The sequence below is a fragment of the Nothoprocta perdicaria genome, unplaced genomic scaffold, assembly GCF_003342845.1.
Source record: "Nothoprocta perdicaria isolate Ctin4 unplaced genomic scaffold, notPer1 scaffold_87, whole genome shotgun sequence".
Taxonomy (NCBI): Eukaryota; Metazoa; Chordata; class Aves; order Tinamiformes; family Tinamidae; genus Nothoprocta; species Nothoprocta perdicaria.
Window position 1 is genome coordinate 1834036 of NW_020456165.1, and position 27872 is coordinate 1861907.

The 27872-nt window shown below is 42.8% G+C and overlaps 1 protein-coding gene across 1 annotated transcript in view; it reads right to left on the reverse strand.

Annotated features, from left to right (window-relative positions):
• Positions 1-27208, reverse strand: part of PDE1C (phosphodiesterase 1C) — a 283365-nt gene extending 256157 nt beyond the window's left edge. The window contains exon 1 of the mRNA XM_026052316.1: positions 27124-27208. Within this exon, the coding sequence (XP_025908101.1) occupies positions 27124-27208 (85 nt within the window). The remainder of the gene's footprint in view (positions 1-27123) is intronic.
• Between the last annotated feature and the right edge of the window lie 664 nt (positions 27209-27872).

Consider the following 27872-nt stretch of genomic DNA (forward strand, 5'->3'; position numbering starts at 1 on the left):
CAGCCCAAAGGGTCTTGGCACTTCTGTCTCTCCCTGTCCCTCTGTCACACTTTCTGTCTGTCCTTCACACAGGAAAAGACCCAGGAACATTGCTGTGCTGCCGAGAGGCCATCTTCCCCATCTGGGGAAAAGGATGACAACCAATATCAGACATTTATATTGCTTCCTGTCTTACTTCTGAAGAAACCTGCTTCATAGGACAACCAGATGCCTCGACGTTAACTAGAGCAGAGATGAAATTCAAATGTAAATCTACAGCCTTTTACCTCAGCAGTCCCACAGAGGCACCTGTTTTCTTTCCCCTCCACCTCTCCTGTGGGTCTAGAGAAGTTGTCTGTCCTCAGGGGCACAGCAGGAGGATGATCTTGGCCTTGATCATCTCTCCGAGGGACATGTCATCTCCTTGTGCAGTTAAGCACAAGCAACAGCATTACCAACATGAACAGTCTGTATTTCAAGTTCTTTTTCAGCTGGCAAAAATACTCTGTTTTCCTCAGTGACACTGGGGCACGTCCCAAGGAAGAAGCACAAGGAGCACTGAAGCAAGCTCCCCACTTGAGACATTTACTGCAAACACATTGAAACAAATCAAGTTAGAGCACGTTGACAGCACCATGTGTACCCTTGTGACACCACTAAATCGCTATACGCTATATAGATCTAGACAACAGGATGAGCTCCAATTGAAAGCACAAACTTCAAGTGACTCATACTAGAGATGTTAAATTAGCAAGGTGACTGGAGAGAAAGAAGCAGTTTTCCCCCACTATATTTTGGGGAATTTAACAAAGTCCATTAAGGCAGCCTTGTCCAAGTGCACAGGAGTTCAGACTCCAGAAAGCTGCTTGGTAGTCAGAGCAGCTGCAGTGCAGATAAAGCTGATTAGAAAAAGAAATAAGGTCTTAAGATAGATTTGTGAAGAGGTCCACAAAGGTATTTTTAAGTAATTCTGTGGATTTTTACCCTGATTTTTATTTGAAAATAAAAGCCCTTTCAGCTTAAGGACTTTCCATTTTTATAATGGTGACTTAGTATGTCCCAGAGCAAACCAGGAATAAATATCACTTGCACAAACTAAGTTGAAAACCCAACTTCCTAGCTTTTAAGAAAAACATATGATCCGCCCTCAGCTGTGCAGTACAGTTAGTCCCTGTATTAATCCTAGATAAATACCAGTTCACAAGGAAGCTATCTATTTGGATTGGATTGAATTGAAGGCTTGGATTGAATTCTGTCCTACCATCACCTGTAAAGCACTTGTTTCAGCCACACTTTTTTTGCTTCATAAAACAAGCTCACACAAGCGTAACCAACTCCAAGTCACTATCAGTTCTTTGGATAAAAATAACCCACTATGATGTCTGAGTAATCATAGTTAAATTACACCACCACTTATAGAGAGTTCTGTAATAACAATCATCCAGTGGTTCTAATACAATGTACCTATTTTATGTAATAGTTAATGTAATAACTCTTTGATGAGTAAAAAACATAGATCAGTGCATTTTTCCAGGGCAAAATATTTTAAAGACAGTCAATTAGTATAAATAAAAAGGCAAAAAGCCTGAAAGTCTCAAGGGAGTTTCAAAACTACTGCTTTACAGGTATTTGGGGAGGAATAACCCTGGACACCAGTACAGATTAGGGGTGGACCTGCTGGAGAGCAGCCCCGCAGARAGGGACCTGGGTATCATGGTGGACGACAAGTTGACCATGAGGCAGCAGTGTGCCCTGGTGGCCCAGAAGGCCAACGGGATCCTGGGGTGCATTAAGAAAAGCGTCTCCAGCAGGTCGAGGGAAGTGATCATCCCCCTCTACTCAGCCCTGGTGAGGCCACATCTGGAGTACTGCGTCCAGTTCTGGGCTCCCCAGTACAAGAGGGATGTGGAGCTGCTGGAGAGAGTCCAGCGCAGGGCTACGAGGATGATCAGGGGCCTGGAACATCTGCCCTATGAGCAAAGGCTGAGAGAGCTGGGTCTGTTCAGCCTGGAGAAGAGGAGGCTGAGGGGGGACCTGATCAGCGTGTATAAATACCTCAAGGGAGGGAGTGAGGAGGAGGGGGGCGGCCTCTTTTCAGTGGTGGACAGTGATAGGACTAGAGGAAATGGCTTCAAACTGAAGCATCGGAAGTTCCACAGGAACTTAAGGAAGCATTTCTTCACTGTGAGGGTGACAGAGCCCTGGAACAGGCTGCCCAGAGAGGTTGTGGAGTCTCCTTCTTTGGAGATCTTTAAAACCCGCTTGGACGCAGCCCTGTGCCACGTGCTCTAGGTGACCCTGCGTGAGCAGCGGGGTTGGACTCGATGACCTCTGAGGTCCCTTCCAACCTTCGGCATTCTATGATTCTATGATTCTATGATTTCCATTCCTACTTAAGCCAGCTGAAAGGAAGGTCCAAGTAGAGCTGGATTAATTCTTTCTCCCACCTTACCCTGACTATCCACCAAAACCCAATGCCTGGCATTGCTACTCAAGAGTTTTCTGATCTGAGATCAGATCAGCTGTCAGTTGCTATCATTATTTATAAATTTAGCTCCCAGTCTCTTCTGTCATTTCCACATCCACTTTTCCCTTCCTAATAAGTTATGATTCATAAGCAGAAATCACTCTCCAGTCGATTAACTAAGCATGGCATAGGCAGATAGGAAAAGCTTTTGGAAGTACACAGATGACTCTATCATAAAGTTTATCTTGATACTAGAGGGACCAGTATCATAAAGATATCTAAAATTATTTAGGAAATATTCATCTTGCCTTTAATACTATTTCCATTCTGATACATGCATCATAAAATCACAATATATCAGGAGACTACCAGCAAGCAATCTCTGCAATTTAAGACTTTAAATTATACTGCAGTAATACTGTGCCCGACAGATTCTCAGGCTGAGAATCTCTTGTTCACTGAACAAGAAAATGGATATTTTTAAAGGGCTTGTAGTATTGAGCCAAAGATACCTTTGGGTTATGATAAGCTTGCCCCATGGTGAAGATGCACGCTGTGCTGGATCTCGTGTTCTGCTCTGCACCTGGCTGCTGCACCGGCGTGACATCCAGCTGTCCCCATCGGCTCCGCACCACATCCACGCTGCGGAATAAACCAGGAGCCATCGGGCATAGGCATGAGGAGGATGAGACCAAGGCAGAGAGGCATCTCGCACTTGGTTTATGAAATCAGAGTGAGGAGGCAGAGAAGCAGATCGTTTTATTCCTAACAGTGGCTCTCTTTCCACCGGATCAAGACTGGCACAGCATTAGCAGAAGTGGGGAATAGGTGCGAAAGCTTCAGACATTCTGGACCAGTGGGTAGCACTTTGGGATGTAAAGAACACAATGTTGGTTTTATTTGTCTGTTTTCACAAGAAAACATAAAGTATACTTAAAGATATCAAATCTACCAGGCAGAAAGATTTTCATCCAACTGAAGTTATATGAGAAAAATCCTCTTAGGAGGCTGTAAAGGATGTACTCAATAAACATGCACATCTATCGCTCCCAAGTGCATCTTTCAAAACCCTACTGCTGTCACTTCCTTGTTTTCCCACGGGTCTTCTCCCATTCAATAGATGTCACTTCAGAGAAAACTGCAACGAGAAGCTAACATTTATTGAAGATGGGCAGGGCTGCGTGAAATCTATCCTGGCACTAGAGATGTATTTAAGCATCACAGTTACTCACCAATTTCCACTGAGTTCAGTGAAAGCAGGACTGCCTCCGAGGTGAGGCACTAACAAAGAGAAAGCGCTGCTGTCGGTGGCACCTGGGAACAGGCTGGTGGAGGCACTGCTGGGGAGCTGCTGAAAACAAAGGGGCTGTGTGGGTGTCACGGCAAGCAGAGTTTGCTTCCCATCGCCGAGAAAAGCAGCGTCTTTTCTATTGCAGAAGCTGCACCCACCTTTAGCTCTGCTGCTTTTTAATTTCAGTCCCACAAATTCGTAATATGCTGGGCATCAATTAGCCTATTCAGTTCAGAAAGAACAGAGTCTCTGCAGAGAGCTCAGCACAGAGCTCCGGCACCTTCCTCTGTATCTCACAACACAGGGAAAGAAATCCTCACCAGGAAGGTGAGAACCTACTCCCCTTTCATTGCTCCATCCTCACCCCATGAGAACTGTTCTTCTGTTGTTGTTTTTGGTTTTTATATGTTTTTGGACACTTCTGGATGTGTCCAGATTCAGCAGCTATCGGGAATGTTTGAATCTGGGTTGTCATCTCATTAAAGAAAGAGGCCCGATGTCATGTTGTGGGAATCGACTCCTGATTTTCTGAGATAAACTTTAAAATATTTAGGGTGATCATGAATGCTAATAGCACAACAGATGCCAGGGCAGGCCACCACAGACCGAAGAAGAAAATTTGCATGTCCACTTGGAAATAATTTATATAGCTCTTTAAACATTGTTTCATAAAGCTCTTTCCTTAAATCAAATGCCTGCCATGGCCTGCACCTTCGGTAAAGACCTAAGCACAAACACTGCACTTTGGAGATGCTTTTTTGGAACAGTTCTTAGATTTTGTGACATTCAAAACATAAAATGTAGGTGTACCTGCTAGCAATCAACCATGGCAATAACCATATGGAAGAAAGAAAAAATACTACTTTTTTGTAAGACAACAGCTGGCACTTCTACTACTTTCCGTGTGGATTTGTACTAAACTACCACAAGGAAATAAAAAGAACATGAATCAACTAGCAAAATTCATTTTCCTTTGCTCAGTAGAACTTCTCTAGCAATAACCTGCAACACTTTACAAGTGTAGACTTACAGGTTTTCTAGTAGAGGATTCAATTCCCTCTCTCTGGGCCCAAGAAAGTTTTCACCTTTGATCTCTGCTGTCTCCTTGAGATGTATGGAACAATCCAAGATGTTTCACTTGGAACAGAGGAGAGGAATAAGCAAAGGAGAAGGAAATATCTCAAGAAACAGAAGACATTACCACTGTCTAGAGAAACAGATCTAGGGGAACTGCTTTCCTTCTAGAAAAGGTTCAGGCACCACTGGACCTAGTCTAGTTTCTAGACTATGTCTAGAAACGTGCCCTATGCCTAGACCCTCTGCCCTGATATTCTGGTCTCAGATGCTCACGGAGGAAAGCACTGACTGCAGCAGTACCTGCCTATACATGGAGATGTGAAGGAGGCCAAATCTGTCAGCTGGTCTGGCAGCAAAGAAATGTTTTTCCCTGCTCTTGCAGAAATGAAACCCACTCTGCCCGTGGTGACAGCATCAGTGTGCCACAGAAGAGCCCAGTAAGTGACAAGCTTTTTTCACCCACTTAACCACCTTGGGGTTAGGAGCTCCCCTATATGTCTCCTAAAGCTTGCCAAGAAACACAGAAGAAACAGAATAGAAAGTGATTGTTTTTTCAGGTCCATAAAAGAAGGCTTGACTTTTAATTTTTTGAAGCTTTTCTGAAGAAACCTATTTGTGGTCTAAGCAGTAATCCTTGGTTGAGGCCTTGCTGTAGGCACAAGAATCAGGAAGGAAGGAAGTCGTCCTTCCTTCTCAGCCTTGGAAACTTTCAAGAAGCACTTCCAAAATGGCCAGAGCAGGGTTTATTGCAGAGATGATTCAAGCTGAAGATATAATCAGCCACAGTTGGATTCCATTTTCTCAAGTAGAATTGCAGGCGTAATAATTATTGGCCAAATACACTAAATTATGTAACCTTTCGGTCCCAAGCAAGAAGTTTCTAATGCATTCAGCTTTAATAATCCACATTTTGAAAAGCACCTTATGATGCAAAATATCCAGTAGAGCTACATTTAAAAAAGCTGAAAACTTAAGACGTGCATAACTGAGACTTCCTTTACTTGCTTTTGATTCCCCGTGAAGGAGTCATGTAAAACAACTTATTGAGCAATCCTTGTGTATTTTCTAATTATTTGTTTTAGATGGAACCCACACGAACCTCTCTTTAGAGAAATTTGGTGTGATGGTGTAACGTAATATCACAAGAAAATCCAGGGAGTCTCAGATTTCTAAATATAATCAGCCTGTTCCTTCAATATAAAAAGTCACATGAGCTAGTTCCAGATGGTGACATTTGTTCAAGCAAAGTCATTAGGAATCATGAACCTCAATGAAGCCTGCTGCAACCTGGATTTAGATTGGTCTATGCATGTGTGAGAACACCAACGCACACAATTAAGCATATTCAGCTTGGAATCCAGGCAGTTAAAACCTCACAGTATTAGTCCTTAGAATGCTTTTGCCCTCTTCAAATCAGCAGCACTTAATCAAAGTGAAAAATTTACTGTAAAAGAAATGTATTTTTAAAATGAGCAAGTTTTCTGAAAGCTTTATTGCATGGGGTCCTTCCAGCCTGAAGCTGGCTGGATCCATCCAGTTCTGAGCCACTTCAAGTTGCACATACAGCTTTACAGACAACAGTGGAATATGCATGAAAAACTTCCCTAGTCTTATTTTAAAAAAAAAAAAAAAAAAAGAAAAGAAAAAAAAGAAAAAAAAATGCACCCTGCATCTAATCTGCAACCACATAGCCCCTCTTCCAAGACATACCATGTTTAAAAGACGTTGGGACACAAAGTGATAGTGTTTGCAATGCACCAGGGTGTGTTCATGGTCCTGAAAGCTCTCCTATTGCACAAATCCATTTTTGCCCAATTCCTCTAACATCTCCATATGCACCTGTGAGGAAGAACACATCTTCCCTGCTTAAGGAAGCAGTTTCACAGTTCCCTATATTCATTTTTCTGACACTTTAATATCTAATAGCAATTTCAGTGGTCCCCCTCTTCCCACTTTGTTTCCCCTGGGAGAAGGATCCCAGTTGCAAAGCGTTGCCCTCTCTGATGTATCGCATCACATCTGAGGAGTTTAAGAGCGTTTAAAACCCACTCAGGGTTCTGAGGCATGAAAAGGTTTCTAGAAAGGGCAAAGATGAGCAAGACACAGATTCTTTAGCTTAAAATTCAGAATATTTCAGAACATATGTTACTGGATTTTGTACTTACTCTCCTCTGCTCTCAAAGTGAGGTTCTGAACACTCCCGAATAAATAATAATAATAATAATAATAATAATAATAATAATAATAATAATAATAATAATAATAAAGTTTTAGGTTTAAACCTTCTTCTTTCTTCAAGAAGAAAATTTCTTCTGTCCTATTGACTAAAACTTGCACCAACTTGTGATACATTTTGAATTGGCAAGCCAAAAGTCAGAGATATTAACTTCGGAGTAAACTTCTATATTGCAGAAATGGGCAGAAATCCATTATACAGAGCATCATCGTGACCAAATTATCCAACTGAACTCAGCAATGGAGGATAGCGATCAAATTGGAAATGGATCTTTTTTTACATTTTTAAACATATCTTCATGCATTTGGGAAAGCATATTGGAAAATACAACTTCCCAGACAAAATGACAGAGCTCAGCTGTCAAAAACAGCAGTTCTCAGAGGACTTGCAACTTACACTTTTGTAAACAGGAAAGTCTTTCTTCCTAGAAGAAAACCAGCTGTATTTGAACGTAAAGGTTAAAAGGCTGCAGGTTGAAAGAGCTCCATAAGAAGCAGAGCAAAAGCATCCAGGTTTGTTACCCTAAATTGCTAAATTTCCTTTCAGCGAGTCCATTAACAAACAGCTTGCCCTTCAAATAGCAGGTGGCCACTGCGATGAATCTAAATACTAACAGTTTCATCTGTGAGTGCGGGCAAGAAAAAGGGCTGAAGCCCACACGAATTAGTAGGCTTGTTTTTAACAATTTCACAGGAAGCGAGTCCAGATTCCCCATCACACTCTGAAATTGCTACAGGAATGACAAAGCCCTTTGTTTCCAGATGCTGCCTTAATGAAAACCAGAGAAAAAAATATTCGGATTTATCCAGAGCAGATCCTAGCTCTGTCTTTTTGGCCAGTTGCAATGTTTGCTGCAGCTGGAAGTGATGATAGATGCAGAAACATGGAGGCAGTTGGGGGAAGATGCCAAAAACTCTTCTTCCATGCAACCTGAAAACACCCTGGCTTGAAACACCCTGAAGTGCTCAGGAAGATTTGGTCTGACAAAATCATTTATCTATACTAGTAGGGGAAAAATGTGATACGTTCAAGAACATGCACCATCCCCTATCAAGTTATCTCACTATCAAATATTCTCATTACTACCATGACTAAGCTAAGCAAATAAGAACAAGACTTTCCATCCTTTTTAAAAAGGATGGTGTTGCTGATTAGTTGGAGTTATGCAATTTTTTCCCTACATCACCATAATTAATGCTCATAAATAATCTGAACAAGAATTTTTTTAAAATGCAAAAAGCTATCTTCTTCAGATTTGAATTCCATTTAAGCATTGCACGATCCTGCTTATACTCCAGAAGATCAAAACTCTTTGCAAAAAAAAAAAAAAAAAAAGGAGCACATCTTCCGAAAAAGAAAACCTTTCCAATGAAGAAGAAAAAAGAAAACTGTATTTTTTCAATACATCCTTAAACAAAAAGAGGATATATAACCATGTGTTGTCTTGACAACAGGAGAAAGGTTTATCAGTAAGTACCTTTCCATTACAGTAAAAGTAGAAAGCAAGAACTTACAGCATGCTGAGAAGTAAAACTGTAGAGTTCTTCCATAAAAAAAAGTGGATAATCAGTATTTGCAAGTGGAACATCAATGCCCAGCTGCCCTTCACATCAGAAGTGTTTAACCTGTTCTGATACACCCATTTTTTCCCTTTTTTTTTTCAGATAACTTACATATCGGAAGACTGTTAGGTGTTTCTCCTCCATTTTCTCTTTCCTAGACTAGATAACCCCAATTCATTTTACATTTTTTTTCCCCCTAAAATCATGTTTTCCAAACCTTCAGTTTTCAGAAGCATTTAGGGGCAAACTCTCCAGATCGAGACATCTCCACAGCAACCTTGTTGCCCATCTCCTTCAACAGAAAAAAAAGGCATTTCTAGGGCATGAGGCAGCTGAGACCAAGGCTAATGTCTAAAATAGGTCAGGTGAATGAATAACACTCTGGAAGAATCTCCTTCTCTACATTGATTCTAAAGGAAGGCAGCATCACGGGGCTTTCCTCAACTAGGGGTGTGTTAAACTGGGTGAGATTGTGCCCTGACCTCGGTGCACGCGCTGCTTGTGCAGATATGTTTGAGACTCTCTTCTTGAAAATAACCGGGGTGTGTGGAAACCACTGGTGGCATCACGTGCGTTTATACGTAGAGCATGGGGGCTGCTTGACCTCAGAAACGTCTAATCCGCTGGAGGGAAAAAAAATAGTTGTTCTTGGAGACGGTTTTCAGGCAGACGCGTGAGGAAGTTACCATGGGAACACGTTTGAGGAAGGCGGTTGGGCAAGAAGCTCCAGTGGGAGCGACCCTTCAGAGCGGGATTTTGTAACCCTGGCAAATGGGGCCGCCTGGGAATCTCTCATACACACCTTTATTCCTCAGAGTAATAGCCAAGAAAAAGGAGAGAAAAACACACCCATGCAAAAAGGAATGAATTGGTAGACCTCAAGTTGGGCTCCTGAGACAGGAGAGGCCTCCGCTTTCCTGTTCACATATGGAATTAACTTAGCCGATACCTCAGGCACCGAGCTCCAGGACAGCAGCGTGGGCACAGACCTATGTGATGTCGCTCATGGAGGGATCCTCCAGCACGGGGGAAATCCCACCTCATTAAGAGCTTTTGCAAACATTATGGGTTATGAAGGCAGAGGGAGGTGCTCCTCCAGCAGCTGTGTACAGCAGCTTACCTGCTTATGGTTTCATTAGTCGGGCTGTAAGCAGGTTGTTCCCAAAGAGATGAGACAGCTAGAGCATTTGTGGCCACAGCAAAGGTGTCACAGGCCACTGCAGTGGTGCCAAGGGCATTTAAAGGAACACAAAAGCAGCCAGGCTTTTGCCTTGGCCTTTTATAAACTTCGCATTGCTCCAGGTTGTCTTCAACTGCCTGCAAGGAACCTCGGACCTGGTTTTGTCCAAGGTGCTCCACAAGACAGAGGATCATTCAGTACTGATGCATTTTGTCAGCAGCAGTGACGGCACCGCTGTGCAAACCACCGTAACCTTGTCTCCAACATGTAACCCCATGCCTTGGTAGCTGCTTGGTGGTGAAGAGGAGCTACAGCACCTTTGGTACATGTGCTGTTGGGCCTCCTTGGGAGCTGCAGAAGGTTTGCACGATCCTCCCCTACCTTATTTCTTCTGTATGCATTAGACAAAGTTAGGGCACAATTCTGAGACATACAGCGTCTTTCATTCTCTCCCTGTGTAACAACTGCAGTATTTGGCAGACTGGAGAGCCCTCGGAGGCAGCCTGCAGAGCCAGACTTCTCCAGCTCCTCCACTGAGCACGAGGGCACAACACGTCAAGGAAAACGGCTGACACACCTGGAACTATTTGCTCCTTCCTCAGTATGGAATCAAAGTAAATGAAGTCATTAACATCATCCCATGTCACAATGAACATAATGAATAAATACTACACTATTATTCCTAGTCATCCCCACTTTTTTCTCTGTTAAAAAAAAAAGGGTGGGGTGAGTCTTAAATTTAAACTGCATATAAAGACTCTCAGCAGCACAGCTGAGAGCTGACTATGGATCAAACCAGCACTTCCAGGAGTAGGCACTTCCTTACATTTTCTGTAAAGAGGCCTAATCCAAAAGCACAGTCCCAAAGTGGACACAGTGCCCTGATTCCAGCTGAGTTTGTATCAGATTGGGCAAGAGCATGAATGTAAGAGGAAACCAGCGCTTCACACTTCTTTCTAAAGAGATGAACTCGCTCTCTCTTCTGTGCATCTTTGCCTTCACAATAGCCCAGTTTAATTAAGTTGTATTACACCCCTGGGAACATCTTTGTGTCCCTACAGGTTTCCGTGAGAGAACTTCCTACAGAACAGAAATGTTCTGTGGTTACCATCTCCAAGGTGAGCTCGTTGTAAGGGAACTCCAAAACATGCAGTCCTTGGAAGCTTCATTCACAAAAAAAATGTGGTTTTAAAAAAAGCAATAGTCCCATTGTTTTCAATAGGGACCAATTATACACCATTTCCTTTGCCCTTCTATTTTAGTCTGTGATTACCTGAGGGAAGGAGGCTTAGCCTTCAGGTTTTAAAAGGAATTTAGGGGGAAGTTCTTTTGACATTTTTATTCTGCCACTTCCCTCTTTAGTAAGGTTTAGGGGTTATGGGAATTAAAAAAAAAAAAAAGAAAGAAGATGACTTGTAATATTAGATTGTACTTTGTCATCTCTTCATTTCAACATTCTTCTGTTTCAACTTACTTCTACTGTGGAAACGTCACTGTTTCATTTCCCACACTTGTAACATAAAGTTCTTGCCTCTGTGGCTGTACTAGAGAACAGGTAAAAACCCCACAGATGAGGAGAGCAAGCTGTTTTCGCTGTGACAGAGGAGAGGTGACAGGAGGCTGCACGGTGAGGTGACAATAGGGCGCATGGCACCAGCACTGTCACAGCAGTCCACGGGTGAAGTTCAGCTTTCTGTGACTGAAGGATTGCAGAGCAGAGGGACAATTTTAGTAATTAAAGCCTACAGGGAGTCATTATGCTGAAATCTTTCCAAAGGGCCATGTAAAGCTCCTTTTCTAACATATGGATTGGGCAAGTTGGGATGTATCTTTCATCGTCTGCTATCCCTACAAACCTGTCAATGTTGCTAGGTTAAAAAGCAGTGAAGTCCAAGGGATTTCCAGTCAGGATTATGGCACCAATGTGCTTCTCCCATGGGCCTTCCCTTTGTGCAGCAAATATGCAACAGCCCTATTCCTAGGATTCCTGTAAGTCTAGTAACCCAACTACTGCACAACAGACTACAGGAATACTGTTTAAAATCATTAGCAGTTTGGTCTTCCTCTTATTATCCTTCTTTTTCCCAGAGTGCCCAAGATGTTTTCAGAAGCCCCTATAGAAAAAGCCTTAATATACAGAAGCAAAAGTAAATACAATACTACACACTAAATGCAATGCACAACAAAACATAAATACATATTTGTTTGGACAAATCCTATCTTTAGTCCAGTTGAAGTTAGTGGAGCCCTTTACCATTTGATTCAAAGGAAGAACATAATCCTTTCATGATATGCAAAAAAAAAAAAAAAAAAAAAAAAAAGACCTTGAAATAAAGCATGATTTTTTAAAGTATGATTTTTTTGTCTCACTTTAATCTGGGAGAACTTTTCATTCACATACAGAACAATCTAGGTTCAAAGTAATGAAGTCTGAAAGTCATAGGATCACATCCTTGCTCAAAATAAGGTAAACAGAGCAGGTTATTGGGAGTTACAGGATGAAAATAACAATTTTTCCCCCTTCAATTACAGTCTTAGGCAGAATATTTCAAAATATTACAAAAGTTGTTTACTGGCTTCTGGTTTCCATCATTTGTGGCCACTTAGCAAGCATTGCTGAGGTGCCCCAGGCTCTTCCCCCTGTACTTTGGTAGCAATGCATGTGCTCTTTAATTATCTTTTCCTAAAGCAGCAAGGGATGAGGTGTGAGGGACTTGTGCATCTCTTTCAGGACTCCATTGGGGGCCAGGTGAGGAATGCCTGCCCTGTACTAATGAAGTGCTAAACCACGCGTAACCTTAAACCCAGGATGTGGAAAGACCCCGTGCCCATGTGGCTGAGCAAGCCGGCCAAGGGCAGGGCAGGGTTTGCATCCTGTACCTCATGAACTTGAGTCTGGCCTTTAATTAGCAAAACCTGACACAGCCCCGGCCCACCTGCCAGGTGGCACAGACAGGAAGGGCTCCTCACAAATAGAGGACGGCGTGTGCGGGAAGCTGAGGAGGATAATCCTGGTAAATAAACTGCTCATTAATAGACACCCCAGCAAGCCAACCACAGAGCAATGCTGCAGCGCTCCGTGAGCCGTCGCACAGGGGTCGGGAGCACCGGCGCCCGTCGCTTCCTTTCAAGCCTGCACCTGATTCCTACCAAATTGCAGTAGGACTGGGCTGGTGACAGGAGACATGATCCAATTTGATGTAACTGTTTCAAGCAATTGACATTCGGGCCAGTAAGTGAAGCTCTGGTGCATACAGAAAGCGAGGGCGCCTTCCCAGTTGCGTGCGGCTGGCGACGGGCCAGCTTGTCTCAGATCCTCTGTGCAGAGGCTGGGCTCTAGACACGATGCTAAAGGACTCACTCACAAAAAAAGGATGCAGAATATTTCGAAATAAAACAGTATTTTTACCCTTCTGTTTTATTGATCTCCACTTTGAGGTGAATAAGAGCCATACTATTAAGCATTTCTGAGAGGTGAAAGAGGCCACTGGGAATATTTGCCAGTATTATCGTTATTACTTCCCATAAACTACCATCACCCATAAGTGGAGTGACCAGAATAACGTCTGGACTTTTCCCAAAGCTGTCTTCACAGTTTAAAGAGGACAGCTTTGTGTTAATAGTATATACATTTGAAACTACATCTTTAAAAAGTTCAAATTTCATATCCATTTGCTGTCAACTTGTTATAAAAGAGGAAAGATCCAATGCCTGCGTTAAAGTGTTTATCACATTGTGCTTGAATACAGTCTTGATGAAATCCCTGAGGAAAACACTGTCACTGACTAATACAGAACATCAATCTTACTTTAAAAAATTACATATGCTTGTTTAAGTGGAGGCATTAGTCAAGGAAAAATACTTCTGTTCATTTGTTCTTCTGAAAGACGCTAAATGAAACTCCTATGAAAACTCCAAGTGACTAATTTTTTCATTAGTAATACACTAAGTAACTTCATTGCAGGTGCCATACAGACAGATTGAAATAAGTAGTAAATACACACTATGTCTCCCACATCTCCTGACAGACACCTTGTTTGTTTCACGGCACATTCATGATTCTGTATGAAGAAACCCATCGGTTCTGCCCCAGTACAGCCCTGGTTGAGCAGCCCTGAGGCTCTGCAGACCGCAGTGTTCAAGTCTGTACGAGAATTCAGGATCACTACCCTTCCAAGGCAGTGGCAGCAACACTTGTTTTACAATAGAAGAAGAGACAGAGCTTAGGAGTTTATGCTCGGGAGTCATTAGATGACTGTTTGCTCATAAGGGCATCAATTTTATGGTCTCTTTGCGGAACAGGAGCTATCTGATAGCCATAGAAGGGCACAGCAGAAGGTACACCTACCTTCAAGGTGATGTATGATCATAGTATAACATGCTCTGCATCAATATACATGCAATAAATGGGACCTAGAGGAGGTCAAGTTTATCCCCCAGGATAAACCAGGGTCTCAAAAGCTCTCAACTTCTCTGCAGCAGTAATGAATCTGAGTGCACTACAGCCTGCCAAACTTCTTCACTCCCAGCACATAGCCAGAGGATGGAAGCCACACCAGAAGGCACAGACTGTGACAGAGAACAGACAGCTCTTCGGAGGACTCGTCTCCACTAGGCAAGCAGCCCTCAACAGTCTGACCACGGTTCCTGCTGGAACTTCTCACAGCAGCTACAGCTACACTCACACATGGAGCCCCAATGGTCTGTTGGCCACACATTGGGTGACAGAGCAGGTGAGAAACCCCAGCAGAGCCTTTCAGCTAGGTCGGGTCCAGGCCTGCTTGGGCTGAGATGCAAGTGAGAGCACCAGCTTTGTCTGTCTTACATAACTTGCGTGGTGCTTGCCAAGTACTGGGTTGTCTTGCCTCGAGCCATCTCGGCTAGCTTGATGGCTGACCAGGCAGGGATCGCAATGCGGTTCCGAACTGCTCCGGTGTCACTAGTGCCACTGACAGAGCAGAGAGCTCCAGAAAGTGGCAGAGATTACAGCAGCAACACGAAGAAATGCTCCTGCGAGAAGAAAGGCTGCTGGTATGAGTCAGGACTGAAATACCACAAGCACAAAGGCAAACTATAAACTATTGTGTCGCCAGGCCCTAAGTTCAGACAATACAGACAATCAGAGACTCAGAGAGGGTGTTACAGTGACCTGGTAAATTGTACTGAACAGCACTGCAATAAGCACTCTCTTGATGTTTGACAAAGGTGTTAGTAACTGATTGGAAAATGTCTGCCTGTGTTTCAGAAGGTACCACGAACAGAGTACTCACAACCCCCCCAAAAAATACTACTTCATAAAAGCTACATATAAGTCATTGAATATAGCACTTAAGAATCCTGAAACTGAGTTCCTAAAGAAAAGTATCTTTTATATTGTAAACGCTATCAGTACAAACAAGTCCAATTTGGCAGTTCTTACAGTAGTAAGTAGTCTCATTTGCTGTAATGAGACTAAATCACTAGAACTGCATGACTGAGCTCACAATATATCTCATTTAGTTACTGACTTCTTTGATTTTCTTTGGTTTTGCCTTACATTGTTACAGAGTCTTTTTAGGTGCTGTTCTTTTCAAAATGCTTAGCTCTATCTTCTCTTCTATAACTTCTTTCTGTTTCAGGATTTTTTTTTTTTTTTAATAATACCTTTTACTGGGGAACTCCACCTGCATGTTTTGTTAGGGTTTCATCCTGGTCCCTTTATTCTTGCTCTTCTGAATATCTACCTTTTTCTGTGACTACTATGCTATTTTATTTTCCACTTACTCTTTTGTTCATCCGTGTCCCAGAATTTTACTCATCAAGGGAATAACACCTTAAAATGGCATGGACTACATCAGCAAAAGACTAGGTGAGACAGAATATTACCAAAAATCATTGCCCACCTTAGATCACTGAATTTCAAGTAAGAACAAAAAAAATTTATCAGATTAAACACTTCACTTATGAGTATTGGGGCACATCTCACTATAAAAGCTCTAAGGCAAATGCTGCTTTCATTTAAAAAGCTTTATTGCTATGTGAATTATGAGCCTCGTTTTCAAACATTAAATTTCTCAGACACAGTTTTGATCTCCTTTGTTAAAGGAGACCATCACATTACTAGGGATCTGGACAAGAAAAAGAAATATAGGCTGAATCCTTAATCCTGCTGTCTTCAGCTATTCTTGTTCTTCACTGCTCTTTTTCTATAACATGCTTTGAAACTGTCGTTGTTTTGCTCTTCAGCAGCCATTATAAAAGAGGTCTTGGTTTTCCAACTCACTCCATGTTGCACCTTATAGTGGTTTTCCCAATATAAATTGATACTTACATAGACTTTTATCATACTTACATTGATTGACAGGCAATGAAGGATGAAAGAAAATTCAAAATATTTCAAAAACTGTTTCTTTTGGCCAGGCAGGTATTACTTAATGGTAACAGTACACAGAATTTTACAGAATTCAGTTCTTTGTTTCCTTTTGAATGCCCAAAGATTAATAAGCATGATTTCACATAGCAGTCGTGTCTTATCCATTTGACTGTTGCTCAATGACTTTACCAATCAGTTTATTACCAACAGGATACCAATAAGTATTTTCTAGTGAAGATGACAAATATGACAAGTGCCATCTGCAAAGGCAGCTTATTGGATGTGATAAATGATTATGATAAATGATGATCCAAGTACACCAAGTTGCTCTTCAAAGCAGAAAAGAAGATTCTGAATGAAGTTTAAAAAATAAGCATGTGGTATAAGACTTATTTCTGTGAGTCCAAAGTTTAACCCATATTTATGAAGCCCATAAAAACTCATTTCATGAATACAAGAATGTTGGGAATTTTTGGAAAGAAGGGAGGGAAAATCCTTATGCATTTTCAGACTTCCATCTTCCATCATAAACCTGAATTTACGTGTTCAAATTCCAAGGAGAACAGTATCATTTTCTTCAGAGAGGTATTTTGGTCCCCTGAGAACATCGTGTCTGCCCCATGTGCTCCAGGTTCCTTTGCAATGCGCTCACTACCCCACACCTTCACCCCACTCCTTGCTCAGTGGTGGCACCATCAAGTCGCAGGCTCAGCCACATCAGCATCAGAGACTAAAAGATGAAGGAGAGGGAGGAAGATAATGCAGTTCCGAGTCTAAACTCTTTTCCCCAGTGTCGCAAGCATTTCAAACACTGAAATAACCTGCCAATTTGGAAATACTCAAATTCCAGAAAAAGTCCAAAATTTCCTTCGTCCCTTGTCTTATAGGCCTAAAGAAACATGGTGTCTCTGATGAGGATTTTCAAAAGCTTCTCAACAGATCAAGTGCTTAATAAACACTGAAATAATCAAAGCTAAAGGCTTCCCAGAAGGACACCAACCTTGCCTGCTACAAACAACATAAGAGAGATGAAATACAAGTGACTGAGCACAACATATAAACACACACAATCAACTGGGAACGTGTCCCAGAGGTTTCATTTAAGGATCTGTACAGGGTTGGAGAAAAATAATTACGCATGTAAAGTGTTACTGTAAATGACTCTAATAAAACAGAGGGCTCAAATTAGTGTTGCTGCTTTGGAGGGCAAGTAAGCAAACACAGTAAGAGAATAAATGACAAGAATTTCGCTTCAAAACCTCCACTTGAGTTAAATGACACAATGAATTCTAATTAATAGGAAGCATTAGGCTGGAACATAAGGCAGCAAACGGCACCACAGAATAAACATTCTCCCATGAAGGAACATTTACTCTGATGGCTTTGTCAAGCTGACAGCAGCATCTTTCAGGAGCAAGTGGATCCGCGTTATCAGCAGTGCCGTAATTGGCACCCTCGCACTTCCCCTCACCCGAGGACAATTAAACTTTAGGCCTTGGCCGCGGAGACAGGGATAATGTCGTGAAGCCACCTAGCAACCATAATAACAGTAACTTGCCAGTGGTTTGGGAACAGGCACGTTGGCAGACTCGGCTGAAAGTTGAGGCATTTGCGTAGTTACAGGATCCAACACCAGTTGACATGGATCCACGTCCGTGTCACAGCTTCAGCCTTTCCAAGTGAAATTCGTGTGCTTAATAGCAGCCAGGATGCAACGATTTCCCCAGGCTGGTGCGATGCCTCCCACACAGCAGCATTTTACATAAGAGACAGCTTGGGAGGGTTCCTCCAGCTCTTCATCTTCGTCCTGGCCTCCTCTTGGGCCTCGCTCCTGCGGCAGGGCCGGCCCAGAGAAAGTGACTCTCCTTTGCAGCCCGATGCATTAAAGTAACCAGAAATGAAGGCTGTTCCCTCTGGCAAAGTGGGCTGTAAATGGGGTCACACAGGAGACATCACCTGGCTCTGCACTGCGAGGCTGGAGGCTTCCACACAATCATTTCTATGTTCAACAGTGAGAAAAGGTGAAGCACTTCAACATACCTCAGCATCCACTTGTGCTGTAAACAAGAACTCCCAGGGCAAGGTGGGGAGCGTGGCAGGGGACTGATCATCTTTACAGGAGAAACACAGACCTGGTGTCGTTAAATTCTTTCAACTCAAATCCTGAGTTACACATGTGCAAAATGAGAGTGTTTTCCCTTGAAGGCGGGTGAATTTAAGCCAGTCTAGAAGAGAGAGGCCCATTATCAGTGGATCTGTATGCTGCATTATTTATGAAAAGCAGGCAATCATCTAAAAGCAGTTGCCATTAGACCTGAGGTATTTCCTGTCGGAATTTTAACTGTGCAGTTTACCAGAAAGAAATTAACTCCTTAGAGCTAAAGGAACTTTAAAGGAAGTGATGGATGTCCTGTTCTGGATTTTCTAAAGATATCCAGGGATTTCAGCAACAGTGTTTGCCAAGTAATTCCACTGCTTTGTTTTTTTGAGCATCCATGAAATGAGTTCCTATAAATTAAGGTTGAAAAGTTCTTAGGAAGCAGCAGAATCAACCACAGCATCTCCTTCATGCATTTCAGTATAATACTGAAATTTCATGGATGCTTTGTTTTTTTGAGCATCCATGAAATGAGTTCCTATAAATTAAGGTTGAAAAGTTCTTAGGAAGCAGCAGAATCAACCACAGCATCTCCTTCATGCATTTCAGTATAATACATACTGAAAGGAGACACACAATGGTTATATATGCAGTAAGCACTTTTCCACTATATTCCATATACACATACATGTAGTATAATATGTAGTTTGCCCTGTCTATGATTCAGAGTGAAATCAGTTTTGATTACCAAGTTCTATTTTAATGATCCGGATTTTGGCATGGGAAAAACACAGCTTTGCCAGAAATTTCTTAGATTTGCTCATACGGCAGTTTTAAGAAAAATAATACACATTGCAGGCCAAATTATGTTCCGAGTTATCAGGGTTGCATAAGAGTCAGAATATCATTTGGCCTGCAGGATCTGTAATACTGAATTATGATAATGTTCAAGGCGGAAAGAATATAGATTGTCTTTAGATCAAGGCCTGGCAGCCAGGAGAAAAATCTATTTCCAGGAAACTAATAAAACATGGTACAGTGCCACCAAATAGGGGGGAATAGAGATTATGAGCCCCTAAATATACCCTTATCAGAGTAGACAACAGAGATAGTGCTTATTAACAATATACATGCACGGTGATAATCATAGCTTTGAGTGTGGAGATGAAAAATCAATATAAACTGAGTGAACTTATTATTCTACTAATCACCTCATCTACAGCATAATATATAACACCCAGTCTTGCAAAATGCCACACATATGGAGCTGAAGATAGAATTTCTCTGACTTCCTCAGGCCTTTTCATTTTTCGCTCTAGTCTAACTTGTTTGGGCATGAATCACACAAGCAGAAAAGGAAAAGAAAGTGACATACACAGAGTCAGAGCCAGAGCAGTTCCGAGGCTACAGAGCCCCACAAATTGCTCTGTCCTTTCCTCGTGTCACCTGTCAACTAATTTTGATGAGAGATGCAGATAACTCTGAGCCTTTGGTAATATGGGTGACATTAACCCCTATACATTTCACAGGACTGTTCTTCTCCATATGCTTGCTTTTTTCCCCCCCTTATTTTCCAAAATCTTATAGTTGCAATTCCACTCACTTGATTTTTTGAAGAAAATAGCAGTAGTTCTCAGTTAATTGTGGACTACACTTTTATTACTACAGAACAAAGCTCCTCAGCTTGCAACTAACTGAATAAAGCCACTTGTTTTCCCATAAAAAAAAAATCCTTCAACTTCAGCAAGGATTCATGCGCTCAGCCAACTGCAGAAGCACAGACTGGTTCTCTGCTTCGGTTTCTGCAAGGGGATCTGTCTGGTATATGTAGATTATTTATCTTTTTCTGTAGGTATCACAAAACCAAAACTCTGAAATTACTATATGCTGAACTGAGGAATATTTTGCCACCAGTAGTTTAGGAGACAGTAAATATATTTGCAAGTCTGTTTCCAAAGTAGTTTCATAACTTGAACTGTTTAAACAAGGAATAAAAGCAAATTTTACCTTTTATCTATCTGCAGAGACTGGAGCAAGAAAGTTTAGCATTTGTCTGATGTGATTCAAATAAGACCACAGTACTATTCATAAAACAAAAAATAAAGGAAAGAAAAAGGACAACTTGTAATGTGACAAACACTAGCTCAATTTTCACAGATCCACTTCCAGAAATGGAAGGGAATAAAAGGCATATAAAGTGAATTCCTAAAGCAACAATCAGCATATCACTTGGGAAATGGTAAAAACTTAAGCTACTTATGAGCTTCTCTCATAAGTGGAGAAGAAACTAGCAGTAGTAGATTTTTGGAGAACTTCTAGTCCTAATGAGGATCATTGTCAACACTAAAAAGGAAGGGAGAGAAAACTTCTCTCCATGTAATGTGCCTTACTCTCTTCTCAGAAGCAAACAAAGCAGCTACAAGTCTACTGAGTTCAGTAGAGGCAGTTGGATTTAAGCCCGACTGAAGTATCTCATCAAGTTGCTCACCCTGTCCCAACTACACAACCTGTGACCATTCCCATCGCTCCGCATCGCGGCGAGAAGGCCGAGGGAAAGAGATTAAACAGGCAGGCACCCGTGGCCTCACGAAGCCTCACGAAGCAGCCAGAGCCGGCGCTCCATGCACCTCCCTGTAATGGAGAGGGATGAGGAGTGCGGCCTTCCTCTGGGAGATCTCCTACGGGATGATTCCGGCTGCTATGACAACAGGGCCGAGGATGTGATGTCACCTAACGATCCCAGGGACTGCAACCCGCTCCGTGCCCATCCGCGGCTCTGCCAGCTCATAATCCAGTAGGGACCTCATTAACTGCCTCTCCTCAGTAATTGCCACAACTTTCCCCTCATCACGCCTCCAACTTTGAAAACAGTCACGTCACAAAGGGTATGGAAGCAATAACGAGGGGTGAGCACTTGGTGCTGAAAATTTAAAGCCTGTAGCTATTAGAGGTCTGGGGTCAGGTTTCAGGGGGAGTGTTAAATACAACCCCTGTCACCAGGCAGAGGAAAATTGTGAGGAAAAGCATATCAGCATAATCGTTATCAGGTGCTGGAGGCAAGCCCTGGCAAAGCCACAGGATCTACCTTGTGCACCGATCACTTCCCTAACCCAGGCAGTGCACGCCTCAAGTACCAGGACAGATCCCTTGATCATTAATACACAGCATATAAATCACTGCAGCTCTCCCAGCTGCAGGGGAGTGATGGGGATTTGCCTCTACTCAGGATCCCTCCCTATGCCTTGATTTCCACCAAGACAAATTAGAGTGGGATATATCCAGTAGCCTTTTACTTTGCTACTGATGCACAGCTACAAAACTGGGAGAAAAAAAAAAAAAAAAAAAAAAAAAAAAAAACTTGTGCTTACACTACATCAGGAAAACAGGCTGGTTATAGAGCACAAGGTTTAATATAGAAAACTTGCAGCAGAAACGCAATGCCCAAGAGGCAACTAGATGTGCAAGCCCCTACACTCTGACCCGCCTAGCAGCCAATGTGAGCAGGTTTAAGACTGCGAGGGGCTCAGCTTGCAGTAGTCCTGAACCTAGGATCAGAGGTGACAGATTGAGCACCAAGACCTGGACATGTGCAATTCATCAACCTCTAGGAAAAATTGTGTGAACTAATTAGAGGGATGCTTCCTGACAGCAGTACTAATGGCTTTATCCATTAACATCCCTCATTCTCACCAATAGCTCTGGAGATTTTTTCCTGTATGTGAAATTGCAGAGGATAAGGATGTCCACTCATTTAGGTCAAAATATGCTGCAAGGTTTTATCATTTGCAGTTTTGTCCAAGAAATGAAGTCAAAAGGACAAAATAAAATACTTTTGGTGCAGTTCTGCCATAGGGGTCTGCAATATCAATCTGGTCCAACCTCAGCTACTGATGAATTTCATATGAAAACCTGCGCAGTGATCGCTGAGCAATTCTGTTGAGGAAGAGGTCATCCCCAACCCTCACTTTGCTGGTGGGTACCAGGATACACAGAGCAGAGCACAAACAGCAGGGATAAGGCACATCAGCCAGAAAGATCAATGGACAAAACTCCATGGAGATATCACCGGGCATTTTGCACTGCGAGAACTAGCACTGCAGCCTTTTCAGAGGTAGCTGCCCTGGCTTGCAGAGGGCCAGCCTGAAATACTGAAGATGCCTGTGCAATGGTGAGACCCCACAGATGCCACTCAAATCACCACCTCCACCTCTTTAGAAAAGGAGACACAGGAAAGAGCTCATGAATTCGGCAGGAATTCCTATCACCCATTGCCACAACAGAGCAGAGCCCGCATCCTACCAATAGTCAACCTGGCCCACATACATCCCAGCTCCCAGACTCCTCTGAAGGGAATTTTCAGGCAGAGCAAGGGCAAACACCCAAATGGTTCAAAGCTAAAATGCAAACTTATAATGGGGGGAAGGCAAAAAACACCTCATGTAGTTTTAAAGCTCACGGCCTATCTGCTGACAGCTTTAAGTGCTTTTTCCTTTGAGGGGAGGCTTGCAGAAGTAGTTTGTCTTTATAGCATATTATAACCACGTCAGGCTGTGTTCAAGTAATGAATAGGACTGATAAAATTTCATGTCCTATTACATGCTTAGTGTTTGTATTTTATTAATAAGCTTAGGTTTCCTAGTTGCTGTATTTGAGATGACAAAATACTGTATTATTTAAACAGAAATCACTCATGCTCTGCATCAGTTCTTACTGGGACAGCACTCTCCAAACAAGGCAGAAAACAACAACAGAAAAGGTCTGACAATCATATATCTTTTAATTGCAATGTCATAGCAAAAACATGATACCAAGTTTGTGAACAAAGCCAGGGAAAGGTTTTAAGAGGTCTCCTAAATTTAGGATGAGTGGCCTATTTGGGGTTGGCAGTCTTACGGCCTGCATTTGTTTACTTACAGAACTAAAAGAATTCAAGTAGATGCAAGAAGAGATTCATGCCAGGCTTAGATGGAGCCTTTTTTTTTTTTTTTTTTTTTTGAGGTGCAGACCAGATGGCCTCTTGAGAGGCTTTGATATCTCGCTTTACAGGATCCTGAAGCATTCCGAAACTCCAGCATGGAGAGACTGCTTGTTGGAAAGTCCTGTTGTGCATTCGCCTGCACCTCCCTGCCATGGTTCTCCTTGTGCTCTTCCAGGTAGGGCCACCTTCCTCCCCTGGGAGCCGGAGTGACCCTGTGAATAGACACTTCTCCCCAGCCCCCTTTGAAGAAAGTCCACAAGTGACGCACATGCAGAATTAGTGACAGATTTGTCAGCACCTTATAATTACAAGGTGCTTTCAGTTAAAATGGCTTTTTTTTTTTTTTTTTTTAATTACAAGATACTAAGGGCAGAATTAAGACAAATCTCCATGAAAACATACTGTGCTTGTGCCTGTGAGCCAGTACGTAGGCAGTGGGGTCTTCTGTAAAAGCCTGTCTCTCTTGTGGGTTGCAAAGGTGAAGTTGCCCACAGAAGAACGACAAATTCCAAGAAATCTAGATCAGTACAGAGGAATAAAGCAGTTGCGTATGCTGGTATTTTATATAATATATTCATTTCTCTGGCTGAAATAAATATGAAAGATGAAACTGCTTTTACCTTTCTAGCTTCTTTCATGGTCTGCTACTTAGGAATCTTAAGAAAGTCTGACCTATATATTCCAGTTACCTTGAATGTGGAGTTCCTAACGGACAAATAATCCACAGTAACTGCTATTTGGATATAAGACCTGAAAGAGCCACTGAGCAAAACACTGCTCAGCAATGCTTTGAGGAAGATCTTTGCACACAAGATGGAGAGAGTCCTCCTTCACAAACCTACCTGCAAGATTTAGATACAGCTAAATTTGCAGTTCCACAGTCTCCCTTCAATTTGCAGTAAAACTCCCCATCACTTCAGTTTATTCTAACCTATAAAAATAAATCTATTAGATACATTTGGACGGGACACTTCAAACAGTGTTGCCAGGTGCTTCTGGATATGAAAAGCAGAGAGTGGGAGCTTTAATGCAGTTAGCTCTTAGTCATAGGGAAGTGATAAATGTAGAAAGAAAACATCTTGTTAATATTTGTGTTTACCATTTTTTCAGGTTTGAAGGCAGTGGATGGTTGTCTTGCACCTTCAGCAAGTCAATTATACTGACAAAGTCAGCAACACGTTGGCATTCTGATATAATAGAATTTCATTGATACAGAAGTGATAGGACAGAGTGCAAGATAAAAAAAACAGGCCTTACTTCTTGATTTTTTATCCTTTAAACTCACTCTGTTGGCACTCTACTATGTTTTCTTTTTTAACAGAGAAAAATTTAGAAGAGTTAACAATAGCTTATGACATATGAACACCTCAGACTCTGAAAATGCCTTAGACATGGCAAATAAAGATCTATAGGCCCTCATATGAGAAGCATTGGACTTGCTAGAGCAAGTTAAAGGGCAAACTTCTCACAAATGGTCCCACTGAGTGGCTCACTCTATAGTTCCACCATAGCCCCTCTGCATCACTTCTGCCCACAGGCAGCAGTATCAGAAGCCACACGGGAACCCCTCAGGAGGTGTAAACCAGGGCACCTCCATCGCCTTCATAGTCTCTCTCAAGGCAGAGGAAGGAATATACTACTATCTTGAATGGAGGAAAGCTAGCGAGGGTTGGCACATGTCTTCCTGTTAGCATTCCCAGCTAGATTGCCTGCAAGGAACTGTGGAATTCTTGGGAGGTGCTGAGGTCTCACAGGCCTACCCATGAACTACCAGACCTACCAGAGCTGCAAGTCACCAGGATGAGAATTAGGGCAGTCTAGAAGCTGCTCCAACTTGTACTCGAGTGTGGAGGGAGGTTGACTGTGTCTGGAGTCCCTTTGCTGTGCACAGGGAAGAGCAGAGGCTGCTTTTGGGCAGCATTTCCTCCTGCTGCCATTCCCATCCACTTCCACATTTGGTTTCAGGCCCTTCTTTTTCCATGAATGTTTCAGCAAGTCTAGTTGTAAAAAATAATTTCTCAAAACACTATGAAGACCATCCTTTCTTATCACTTAGGGGCATAGCAGGTGGTCCAGGGTACTTTTTTTACACACAAATGGGAACACGTTTGTCTCAGCCTGATATCCATCTCTCTATCACTAGTACTTTAATGCTGCTAACGCGAGATCTTTTAGATACGATTATTTTCTTCAATGCAGAGATTTCCAAACACATGAATCTTTCAGGTCTATCCACCACAGATAGCATGTTTACAAAGTTTTCACGGTTATGTGAGTCAATCCAATATAAAAATAAATGTTACATAATGCACAAGTCACAGAATCAATACATTGCTTGTGTGCAAAGAGAAGAAAATGGCATGTTAACTATCAGGCAACTATCCTACAAAGTAAAAGCAGCTGGATTCCTAAACCTAAGTCATCTGGCAGTAAATCTGGTCCAGTTGTTTTGTGGACAATGAGGGCAGCAGTGCCCCAAGCATAGAAACCCTGTTGGCTCTAAGCATACGCACACAGGATAATTAGGCACAGTCAGAGACTGTCAGCATCTACAGGTAATGTCCTCTCCTCCCTTGGCTCAAAAGACATGTTGATCTCCCTAGACAGCAAAACTGATGAAATGCGTTATTGGTAATGATTTGGGGGGTCATGGAAGGGAGGAGATTAAGGCAGGGGGTTCAAAAGTGAGTTTGTTGCTACTTAAACTATGAAGGGACCCTGCTTTTCAAACAAAAAAAGTTAAGGTGGTATTTGCCTCTTAGCTTCGCCTTAAAAATTCTAAATACATGTTAACAGATAGTTCCTTGAAAATATTTTAGCAGAACATATTTCCCACCTCCATTATTTTTTCAGCAAGTTTAGTGATTATAAAACAGATTTGTCAAGAAGCAGGAAGATAGCTAGATACCCTCTCCCACACCAATAAAAAGCTTGTATCTCTCATTATTAGATGAAACTGACCTTATGACACTAACACATATCAAGAAAAACTTTCCTGATTTCACATACAAGGACATCAAATCTCCACAGTCCGAAAGATATTCAAGGGGAATTTGTTTCCTCCACAGAAGTTACCATTTTTTAACTTGAATTTTCACCAAAAATCAATAGAGCATGAAAGCTTGTGTTATTTTTAATACATAAAGGGACTTACATTACATAGCACAGAGAAATGCACAGCTTTAACAGAGCAGCTGACTTGGGCAGCGCTCAGATCTTAACTTTTGCCCAGCAAATGTCTCCAAACGGCACTCAGACACCTGTCGCTTCCAGAAGCGGGTCCTTCCCCCCCACAAAGGGATGAATCCCGAGGATAAACAGCTCTCCTCAAACATGGCTATAGCAGAAAGATCATCCTAAAATTCCAAGCCTCTCCTCACATCCCTCCCTGCCCCAGCAATTTTGCTTTTTGCCTGTGGCAGAAGCAACAAAAGAGCTTACGGACGTTTTTAGTCCGACTAGAAAACAGCCAAAGGCTCCAAAATTTGGAAAAGCTTACTAAAGAAATACAGACAAACAAAATAAAACTGCAGCTTCCAGGAGTTATTGGGCTCATCGGAAGGAAACACAGCCAGCAAGTTGGCAACAGGCAGCCCCGAAGCAGAGGCTTTCCCGAGATAAGGCTCCAAAACAAAACTTCAGCACAGATCTCCTTGAGCCCATCCCAAAACACAGGGAAAGGGTTTAGAGTGGCTGCGTATCGGAGAGGAGTTTCTTTAATGTAAGAAAACACAGAAAAAGAGCAAGCCTAAAGCATTATGCACTTTAAATCATTATACTTATTCGTTATAAAGGTATACGCGGACAAGAGGGGGTTGAAAAGAGGCTGCTTTAGCTGTGCTCACTGAGCTGCAAGAAAAGGAGAAAGGGAGAAAGAGGAAGGAGGAATTAAAGCGGGCTCACCAATGGTGAAGCTATAGCCATCGATGCTGAAAGTAGCGCTGCGGCATTTCTTAAACCCTTCCTTCCTGCTGCTCGGCTCCGTCATGGTGCCGGCGGCGGGGGACTCCGAGCCGCCGCGCTCGCCCTCGCCTGCCTGCCCGTCACGGCCGCCGTGGAGCGCGCGCCGGCACCGGCTGCGGGCCGCCCTCGGGAGCGGGAGCGCGCGCCGCCACCTTCGCACATGTCCCCGCGCGCCGGCCCGCCACGCGAGGCGGCCGCCGCTCCGCTCCCCTCCCACCGCGGCCTGGGGAGACGGGGGTGACGTCTCGCTCCGCTCGACCCGCCGACGCACCCTCCATGGCCTGCTGGGCTCCCCGGCCTGCGGCAGAGCGCCCGGTGCAGCCGCTGGGACAGCCGGGCTTCATCGCTCCCGATACCGCCAGTCAACCCAAGATCACCGCACACCCTCAACCGGCTGCTTCTTGTGCCAGCTGCGGGGCTCTGCCCACACATCAGCACCCAAGTGCCCCTCAGGAAAGACCTAAGGGACTGCAGGGGAATGACAGAAGTAACTTCACAGCTGCAATAATCGACTAAGCAAAAGGTGTACGGGACACAGCAGCAACAACCTAAGCGAAAGGCATACGGGACACAATGAAAAGTGTTTCCAGTTCTTCCTCCTCCAGCTCGTGTATCACAGGGCTTACAAAAATTTCCTCTGCAATTTTCCCCCAAGGAATCCTTAAAAATCAAAGCGCTGCTATGCTCAG